Source organism: Fonsecaea pedrosoi (assembly GCF_000835455.1).
Source record: "Fonsecaea pedrosoi CBS 271.37 unplaced genomic scaffold supercont1.5, whole genome shotgun sequence".
Lineage (NCBI taxonomy): Eukaryota > Fungi > Ascomycota > Eurotiomycetes > Chaetothyriales > Herpotrichiellaceae > Fonsecaea > Fonsecaea pedrosoi.
The window spans coordinates 3,894,947-3,905,435 of NW_013550611.1; the positions used below are offsets into that span (position 1 = coordinate 3,894,947).

A 10,489-nucleotide genomic window follows, 5' to 3' on the forward strand; every position below is an offset into this window, starting at 1 on the left:
ACACCTGGTCTCAACGAGCCGCTGACGACTGTGTTTTGGATCGTGGCAAACGAGAAGGACGCTGACATTGATCGACAACCAGGTTCAAAACGATCCGAACTTGCACTTTTCGATTGGCTTCCCCCGATCCGAGAAGAATCCTGCTTGCTGGATGTGCGTTGGCTTCCCCGTCTTCTCGTCAAATAGATTAAAGCCAAAATTGGCTGCATGCGGCGGGGTGTAAAGGTGGAGGGACACGGCCACTTCATCGTAGGAAGGGTTGGATATCTTGTGCAACCCAATCTTGTCGGAGATGTAAGTGACTTCGTTTTCGTGGTACGTCGCCTCCTTGACAATCCGTGGTGGCATCAAAGCCCCATTCGACCCTGTCTTTTCGGTCAAGCTGGGCGGAAGGGCGTACAATGTCTCCTTGAGGCTCCCCTTGAGAATCTTCATCACACAATGAGCGTCCGCGTGATCATGTATCGGACTACCCCTGCCCGGGTTCCAGACAATCACCAATAAGTTGGACTTGCCGTTTCCTTCGTCCACGAGGTTGCGGGTGTAGTTTCTGCTGAAATCGGCAAAGGCATAATGGCGCCATTGGCTTTCTTGGGAAACGTATTGTTCCATGAGGCGTATCAATTCATTTTCATCCACATCATCAGAGTTGATCCCTGAAGAAGGGCCAAGGACATCCGAGAGAGCTCGAACAAGGAGGTGGAAGTCGTCACAGGGGTCAATGCGGTTGAGCTGACCATAGTGGTGAGATGGAAAGGCCGGTTCAGGCTCGGGGAGGTATGGACCTGTGGTGCTAGGTGGTTGCTGGTATGAAAGCATTTTCGACAATGTGTTATTGCTTGAACTGGTAGAACGGAAGACTGCGCAGGCCTTGAACAAAAAGATAAGGAATAAAAGCGTAGAAAGGGCAGAAAGGGCGAAAAGTAGAAGATGAATATGGAAAATCGGTGAGAATAAAAAGGAGGGAAGGACGATCAAGGCGGTGTAAGATTGAGACTTGCCCTTTAGATAAGAATGCAAGTTGCTGCATGTAGAGAGTCGAACAGCGTGTAAGACTGCAGTAGATTCAATAAGTTTTCTCCGTTCTGATACCCGGCAGACGCAGCCCTCCTGTCTCATGATCAGGGGTTGAGAGGAATCACAGCGACAGTGTGAATGGACGAGATCGACTCAAGATATGGGCCAAGTGCCTTCAGGACCCCTCCTGGTCCCTCTAGGGAGCCGGTCGTGGCATGTTGAAACGTAAAATCTTTGACCTCGTATCCAGCTTTTGCCTACCTGTTCCAAAGACGGTGACGAGCAAGAGCGGGTGACTCGGGGTCATCGGCAACCAAAAGATTGGTCGAGCATGACGATCGAGATTAGTGGTTGGCCCGCTGAGCATATTTAGAGTGGCGAGCCCAAAGCTTAAACGAGAAGGAGGGCCGCAGAGAATGCACGATACCTGCAATATGGGCTTTGTAGAGACAGCGACGGCGAGGTCTGAGGTTGAGCGACGGTGACGATGACAAGGCTGGCATGCAAGGCTCTGATATATCCACTTCCATCTCTTGAAGAGCTAACAAGAACCCTTGGGAGCGAGATATATGGGCTATTTATGAGGATTGATGAAAAGGAATTGTCCAGTCTCGAGGCCGAGCGATTGCGTGATCGGGTCTGTGCCCTGTGAGTGGCTCAAGGTAGTGAGTGGCAAAGGGTGAGAATGACCAGCCTGATTGGGAACAGTGGGAGGAAGTTATACGAAGTACGAAGGAGAGATGAGGTACGTACCTTCCACGTGATGCAAGAAGTCACGGGACCATAGGGTCACGGGGCCTGGCTCGTGTGTAGGTGCCCAGGATAAGGAACATGCGAAAATTAGGGGGAGCACCAGGGGCGACCAAGAGGGCGCCGTGGCACCAAGACAACGCCCAATCCATTACCTCATCGGCGACCCCCTCACCTGCGCTCTGCCACGCCTACTAATGTTTTCTTTGCGGGGCACCCGTCCACACAATTTTTGTCTCGAACCGCCATGTGGTGGTGGTTGTACAAAGCCATTTCAACATCGTGTTCTTGATCATTTCACGTCGCACAGCGGTCGCAAAGGATTGTTACACAGCGTTCTCCTATTGTCTCGTTTTCGCTCTTCTCCGATAGCTGCCTTCCTCCCATCCATCCTTCACCAAACACCAACTGTGGAAATTCGTTCCCAAATATCACTACCCAGAAGTCCTTGAACGCACCCCCGTCCTGCCTCAGTGGTCGTCGATCCTCAGCCTCATTCGCGTCCTCATCCCGGATCGGTAATTGCCCCCTTCGGACATTGCGCTTGGAAAGCCCACGATGGCTACTACCGTGGACAAAATCAAGGAGATCGAGGCCGAAATGGCTCGGACCCAGAAGAACAAGGCCACTTCTTTTCATCTGGGCCAGCTCAAGGCCAAGCTGGCCAAACTGAAGAGGGAGCTCTTGACGCCGTCATCCTCTGGCGGTGGTGGTGGCAGTGGATTTGATGTTGCCAGAACTGGTGTTGCATCCGTCGGCTTTATTGGGTTCCCTTCGGTGGGAAAGTCCACCTTGATGAGCCGCTTGACAGGCCAACACTCTGAAGCCGCTGCATACGAATTCACCACCCTCACTACCGTCCCCGGCCAAGTCCTGTACAATGGTGCCGCCATTCAGATGCTGGATCTGCCCGGTATCATTCAGGGTGCAAAAGACGGCAAGGGTCGTGGCCGTCAAGTCATTGCCGTCGCCAAAACTTGCCACCTGATTTTCATTGTCCTCGATGTGAACAAACCGCTGACGGACAAGCGGGTCATTGAGGCGGAGCTGGAGGGGTTTGGCATCCGCATCAACAAGGAACCCCCCAACATCGTTTTCAAGAAGAAGGACAAAGGCGGCTTGAATATCACGAGTACAGTTCCCCTGACACATATCGACCATGACGAAATCAAAGCCGTCATGAATGAGTATCGGATTTCGTCGGCCGATATTGCCATCCGTTGCGACGCCACGATTGACGATTTGATCGATGTCTTAGAAGCCAAGAGCAGGAGTTACATTCCCGTAATATACGCCCTCAACAAAATCGATTCGATAACCATCGAGGAATTGGATCTACTCTACCGCATCCCGAACGCCGTTCCCATCAGTTCCGAGCACGGGTGGAACATTGACGAGCTCCTGGAACAGATGTGGGAAAAGCTGCAATTAAAACGTATCTACACAAAACCGAAGGGGAAACAGCCCGATTACAGTGCCCCGGTCGTATTGAGAAAGAATGCTTCAACGGTGGAAGACTTTGTAAGTCACTGGCCCGAAGTCGTCTGGAGATATTTCGCCCACTAATCTATTTTTAGTGCAATGCCATCCACAAGACGATCGTAGAGCAATTCAAGCATGCGATTGTATATGGGAGATCTGTCAAGCACCAACCCCAACGGGTAGGACTTGCGCATGAACTGGCCGATGAAGATATCAGTGAGTTCAGCAACGTGCCTGTCCTCAAATCTTGTCCCTGGCATGCTGACAGTGCTGTTCATCTAGTCACTATCATCAAAAAGTGATGCAGTCAAACTCTCCATTCGTTTCAGCTTGCTAACCCTGAACGCCTATCAAAATCTCAACAAGATGCATTGGAGGATTGAGGCCGCCTCAAGGTTTGACACCATCAACCACGGACCCTTTTCCTGCTCAATGAGGCTAGATGCCTCACCCTTCCGCCATCCCCGCGTCTTCGGATCGAGAACATCACATTCCTTAGCCTGCGGTTGGTGATCAGCATCAGGGGTTGGGATTCTGCTGCCCAAACGGGTGGACAACAGCACCATGCTGCGACGACGATGGTGGCCAGCCTACTCAAACCCTACCCCTTAAGCGCAGCGGGCAAGAATGCGGTCGAACAGATTTCGTGCCCAACGTTATTACAATGGATAAAGAGCTCTCGCTTCACGGAGCTCCCGTCTCACATGGGAAATGTCCCCATGCTAGTCAGTGAGGAACTTGGATGTCCCTGGTCTGCATTAGGTGTCATGATCCACCTGGAAGCCGAATCTATTGGCCGCCAAAGAAGTATAGCAGTATAGAAACGCTACCATGCCATCGACGTCATTACACTGGAACACAATGGAGCACGTAAAAGCGGCAGGGGTGGAACTGTGGTCCGCCTCATCGTCAGCCAATAACGACATGCAAGGAGAAGACGTTGAGGAGAGGAGCCCGCTCACTTTCTCTTTGAAACAGTTTATTGATTAATGGCGGTTGGAATGTCCCGATTGAGGATCCCTGCTCCTCAAGTGCGGAGAAGCTGCTCGAGCTGGAAAAGGTGGATGAGGCGGACGGGGTGGGCGACCAGGATCTGAGCTGGAGGCTTGCAATTCCCTCCCTGCCCTGGCATGAGCCCAACGCTGAATTCTCCGCCCACACGCAGGCAGTTCGGAGCACGAGCTACAAAGATCAGGCTACAAAATACGGGTGCTCAACGGGGTGATTTCAAAGGCGCGACCGAGGGGTCAAAGCTGCATGGAAACGACTTTGGTCATGGAGGGTCAGCATTGCTTCTGATATGCTGGTACCTAGGCCATCGGCCACCCGGCACCACATCTCCGCGACCATTGACAAGGGCGGTAGAAGACTCGACTGCAGGAGAGAGGAGCTTCCTCGAAATGCATGGACGGGCTGCTCTGCTTGTCCTGGAAGCTATACCCTCCCTTCCATGAATCAGTTTGTGGTTGTGCTTGCTCTTGTGGAACTGCACTCAGCTCCAGCTGCGTCGAGAGGGGGATGTCGTCAGCTGAGCCAACAGAGGGCCTTGATAGCAAATTTCCATCCACCTCTTTCTTACCCCTCCGAGCGAGAGCTCGAATTTGTGCAGACATCGACGGTCCTGACATCCCCTGTCTAGTCGACTGTCCGAAATGCTGGTGGGGGATTTTTGGTGCCAATGACCATCCTGGTCTTGTCCTGCTTGCTTCACTCATGGGCTTTTGCGATTTGGCCCTCCACCTAAAAGCGCCACGAACACGCTCGGGGCCCTCCCGAGTCTGCCGCTCTCAGGTTTGAGTAAGGACAACGAACATACCAAGCTGTCCGCCTCGCCGCGTACCGACCTGCTGCTTGAGGCATCAGAGTTTGGAGGGATCCCTTGCCTTGCGGTCTTTTCCATGCAACCTTGTTCTCCTGCTAGACGTGGCACCCTCTTGAAATTGTGGACCTACATATACGGACTGCCTCTTTTCGTGGTGAGGGACTCAGAATCCCCTGGCAGGGCATGCGCCAATGACGTCGTGGGCGAGGGAGGAGAGAAGAGGAGAGGCGCTGGAAGGTGTGGGAGGACAGGCTCTAGACAGATACTCTGGGGTTAGGATAGAAACGAACAAAAGACTGGTTACAGAATTTTGTGAAGCTTTCCTGCTTTGTACCGCACAGGAAATCTACACTGAATCAAAGCGGATTAACGGATTGGGTGCAGTACGAGGTACATGGCAAGGACTGGGCAATTGGGTAACAACAACTAATGCTTCACCATCAACCCCGTTAAAACGTCATATTTCTCTTTCCCTGCTTTTTTGACACTGGCCTCAACCATAGAGATTGGATGGGACCAGAAAAAAGTCTATAGCATGACTATTTTCCTGTCACAAGGAGTGCAAGACCTTTCTTCGCCTGCCCGATTGGGCTTCACGATCAGAACCAGGAGTCTCAGAGGTTCTCTTCCCCATACCCACCAAAGTACTCCGTATTGTGGGCGCCCTCGTCCTATTTGTCCTTTTTCCTTTATCTTGCCGCCGAGTCCTTCCCTTCCCGCCAACCACGACACCCGACACTCGTTTCGTGTGCCTGTTGGCTCCTCGTCATTTCTCTCCAGTACCTCTGGCGCTGCCCATATTCGGACAGGGAGTCGCCAAAGCCAACACTGGCGCAGCTGCCATCGTGGAGCCCACCGAGTCAAGAGGAGGAAAGGCACTGCTGGGTGGCTACGACCTCCACTCAATCAAGTCCAATGCGAGCATCTGTCAATTCCTTACGGGCTTCCTATTACTTCTAACTCGCCAAACCCACCCAGCCAGTCTAGACATGCTTCTCTCCACGGACCCACGCCTTTGTCGCACAAGGAACAACGGGATTAGCCCACGTCCTCATTGCCCCCACGCATACGGAGTAGAATGCAATAATACACAATACCCGTCAGATTGTTTGGCTTTACTGTACAGTACCAAGGTGACAGGGGTTGCCCAAGGACAATAAATTCTGGGGCCGTTGGTCGTGCTGGTCTTTGCTACTTACGCCACGAGAATGGCGAGGGCCAGTCCCTTAACGACTCGCCCTTAAAACGGAGGGGCGAGCCATGCGATTGTGCAGATGGGAGATCCTGTGGTCCGCAGGGAATCACTTTGTGGCCTCAGATCACCCGCGTCATGCTCGGTCGCTAGCGGACCGTCCAGGAAGGGACGAGGCTAGCCGGAGCGCTGAAGCCTCTATTGCAGGTCTTCGCATCCGACTGATTTGGACTTATCCTCGAGTCAACCATTTGGCTCCGCTAGATTCGACGCCGCTCGGTATTTTTGCGAGTTTGCGTGGGGCTTATGAATCTCAACTGGTCCTGGTCTGGAGAGATGCCCTAAGGGGACACCAGGATTGGGACCTACCTGGGTCGTGCAAGAGAGTCTGCATTTGTACAAATGGTTGCCCGTGGTATCCTAGTCTGTCTTCCTCCCTCCCCATCTCGAAACATCCACGGAAGAACAACCGATTCTCGGCCTGCCCTTCGCTTCCTTGTCGTATACCTTTAGTGAAGCTGCGACACACAAAGAGGCCCCCTCCTTTCGGGTAACGATCTCGACTCACCAAAGCACCAATTTTTGCCCGCCCGGCGTTGACGCTACGGGGCAGCTCACAGTGGCGTGTCAAGGATTGAGAGAGAAATAAGGCGGGTCCAAGCGAAAGAAGGATTGGCAAGACGGTGCGATACACCCTAGACACGCCCCCAAAGCATGCCCTGTTCATCCCTACGCCTGCCTACAAGGTTTCCCCCCCTCCTCAATACTAAATCCACTGCTAGCGGGCAGAGTTTGTGAGGGCCGTTCCTTTACCGGGCTGCCGCTAACCGTCCCTAAGCCGTTGCATAATAGGCTATAGGCTCGTCTGCCGCCCTGAAGTCCTTTAGTCTGCCACCTGCAGACGTGCGGATTGCGCTCGGAAGCCCTCCCAACGGCTCCCCTCAAAGCATATCGAGACTCTTTTTCTCTCAGTGGATTTCCAAAGCATATACATCTGGAGGTGTGGGCACACATCCAGGACCACCACGCCTTGTGCAGCATCACAATCCAAACAAGGACAAAGCAATATCAGAAAGCAACCCATACAGCAACCCTGTCCTAAGCACCTGCGGCCCAAGCTTCCACCACATAACGCCCCCCTCGCGCCTTCAAAGCAAGCCCTAGTCGACTCTCTCCTTGAAGCCTGTCCGGGCCCCCCGGTCGACGTCCATCCTCAGTTCTGAACTTAACCTCAATTCGTCCAGCTTGACCTCGCCTGCACAGTTGCAGCTCTCTGGGCCTCATCATCAGGTGTGCTCCCCACACACACACACCTCGTTCAAGACGTTCCCTCTTTTATCATATGCTCGTGCTGCCCCCTCAAGCTTGATTTCAGGTCCACACTCACGCCCCGTCGGTCTCTGAACACCCTCTGTACCTTGATCCTCTCTCTGAAGGTCTCAAGGCTCTGGGGGTCGTGCAAGCCAGGCTTCTGGGACCGCAGGCTACGTGTGTCGTGTGAGAGCATCACTGAGGATCAGTGGCATGCGTTGTCAAATCATATTGGTGCCTCGGTCAGCATAGTATCACCCATATAATTCGAACACCAATGCTGGTCCTGTTGAACATGCCACCAGAGAGTCAAGATTCGCAGCATACTGGCTATGGCCAAAATGGTTGGATAGGTATTCCCAACAACATGCCAAATGGCATTCCAAATGGTTATTCCACCAGCCCTCAAACGACGATCTCGCCAATGCAGGAATTCCCGCAATTTGAGTACCACCACCAACACCAACATAACACGCCGATGCCTATGGAGCCGGCTTACCCTATACAACGACCTTCGCCATTTGCATCCTCGCATGCACCAATGCCACCGCCCCTCGTTATGCCGAACAACGTTTTGTGGCCAAGTATGCTGGCCAGTCAACCCCAGGGATCCTACCAGCCGTCAATTTTGCCTGCTGCACCAATGCAGACTCCATTGTCTGCAGGGTCAACATCTGATATGACACCGACCAGTGCCAAGACGAACACGTCTCGTCGCAAGTTGACGGATGAGGAACGTCGTCAGATGTGCATTGAGGCCGAGCAGAACCCGACCATGAAGCAGACTCAGATTGGAGGTACGTAACCGTCCTCGACTTCAGTGTTGGTTCTGACCCTGTCTAGCAAAGTTCAACGTGGAGAGGAGGTACGCTCGATACATTATGCTGGTGGATCGTAACCCGAGGACTAATATTGTGTAGCACGGTGTCGAAGATACTGCGACAGCGGGACAAGTACATGAATCCGCAGTCCAAAGAGGAGAGTGTTAGCCCCATTAAAAAGAACAAGGCCAAATTACCGGACTTTGAGAAGACCCTGACCAACTGGGTCAAAAACCAGCAGAAGAAGGGCCTCCCCATCACGGATGAGGATCTTCGAAAACAGGCGCAGGTCTTCTCATTCAGCAGAAGTGACCAAGCGGTGGTCTCTAGTGCCGACTGGCTGGAGAAGTTCAAACGCAAGAATCGGCTCAACGCGCCCAAGGCCGATCCAGATTCGACCTTTGTGGATTCCAGCTCGACTTCACTGTCACACACGCCTCATGACGGCTCACCCGCGTCGTCCAGTGGTCTTGTATCTCCTCCGATGTCAGCAATCGAGGAGCAGATCGAAGAACCCTCGGTCAAGATCGAGACCAACAACGAGTTCTTCGACTTTGGGGATGGAAAATCAACGTATACACCTCAACCCAGGCTTGATCGTGAGGCGACATCAGAGTCCGTCATTTCCCCAATGTCCGTGGAAATGGCACGCAGTGACCAAGACGGAATTGACATGCTCGAAGAGGCGGATGATACAATGGGGCTATCTAACCGTCAGAGAAGCCAGACATACTCTCACGCACCGACTTCAGGCACAGCCTCACGCCCATCCTCATCAGGTCACAACCGACCCTCACTGCCTGTACGCTCTCTGACAGCAACCACAGTAACAGTGACGACAGCAGAGGAACGAGCTACCGCCATCGACCCTCGGCAGATGATGAAACGTCACAAGAGCGTGCCCGACATCCACTACCCTGAACAGGTGCGCTTTTCAGCCATGCATCCTCCACCATTGCCACGATCCGCCGATGCTTCACCCATAAGCAATCCAGTCACACCAGCGGAAGAGGATATCATTCGAGCGTTGCACGCCACCAAAACATTGCTGGAACAGAACCCAGCTGTAGCAGAGCCGGACGATTACCTGGCGATTGGCAAACTGATACAGAAGATCAAAGCCCTCCGACCAACAGCACCGATACTGCCAGGAGGGATGCACCCAATTGATATCATGGATAGTCCTCGCATCTCCAAAAAGAGGACCATTCTCGGCATCTCGACCTAAAGGGCAACACGACTCACTAGAGCTATAACGGCTCAGAGATATGCTTGATTTTGTTGTTGTTGTCGTGGTTTTTTTCTTTTCTCATTGAGACAATCATTTTTTGAAGTATCTGGCGCAGCTACCGTTGCATTTAGCATGCAAGAGAAGACGACACTCATTTGTTTATGAACAGCGTCCAACATTGGAGAAACGGGAAAATTACATACATGGAAGAGAATGACGAACATCTACCACCAGCGGACGCGCAGGGACAAAGCATCGATCCAGGAGTCGCATTTGTTTTCACAACCTTGGTCACCAGAAACAGCTTCGGACTTCCAGAGAGCAAGATGCCTCTACGAATATCTCTCGATTCGGGACGCGGCACCCGCCGACGATCGCAGACGACCACTCACATAGACACTAGCCCCGAGGCGAAATCTCCTTATTCATTGTATGAAGGCATGTATATGTGGGAAGAATGGGGAGCGTGCAAGCGAGCGATCAAGCGACTGGATCACATTTATTGGAAGAGATTGGGTTTTCTTTTTTTTCTCTTTTTCCTTTTTCACTTCTGGACTTTCTCTTTCAGGCCACTTCGAATGGCTTTTATCCAATGAACCGCAGTACATGCAGAGTCTTTTGACTTTTTTTTTTTTCCTTTTCTCCTTCCTTGTATTGACATTGGGACCTGGGTCGGGGGTGCACAAAGGGGATGATCAGGGGGAAAAGGTGGTGAAGCAAAGGTCGATACGGCGACATTGGGACCATGAGTGTATAACTTTCTCTTCGCTATTCCCTCTGCAGGGGAATGCTTTGAACCAGTAACTACGTTTTCCTGTGAACGCAGCAAACGTGTAAACAGCAGACATGACAGATGTTGGTAT

At 52.4% G+C, this 10,489-nt stretch overlaps 3 protein-coding genes across 3 annotated transcripts; 2 read left to right on the top strand and 1 right to left on the bottom strand.

The window, feature by feature from the left end:
* Positions 1–84: 84 nt before the first annotated feature.
* On the bottom strand, positions 85–819 carry Z517_08886 (uncharacterized protein; the record flags this gene model as incomplete). Its single annotated transcript, XM_013427400.1, has 1 exon — positions 85–819. One exon carries the CDS (start codon positions 817–819, stop codon positions 85–87), a length of 735 nt encoding a protein of 244 aa, XP_013282854.1.
* Positions 820–2,325: 1,506 nt separating this feature from the next.
* Positions 2,326–3,551, top strand: Z517_08887 (ribosome-interacting GTPase 1; the record flags this gene model as incomplete). Its single annotated transcript, XM_013427401.1, has 2 exons — positions 2,326–3,288; positions 3,345–3,551. The coding sequence occupies 2 exons, from the start codon at positions 2,326–2,328 to the stop codon at positions 3,549–3,551; spliced, it is 1,170 nt and encodes a 389-aa protein (XP_013282855.1).
* Positions 3,552–7,869: 4,318 nt separating this feature from the next.
* Z517_08888 (uncharacterized protein) lies at positions 7,870–9,623 on the top strand (the record flags this gene model as incomplete). The annotated part of the gene is made up of 3 exons (XM_013427402.1): positions 7,870–8,371; positions 8,418–8,439; positions 8,495–9,623. 3 exons carry the CDS (start codon positions 7,870–7,872, stop codon positions 9,621–9,623), a joined length of 1,653 nt encoding a protein of 550 aa, XP_013282856.1.
* Between the last annotated feature and the right edge of the window lie 866 nt (positions 9,624–10,489).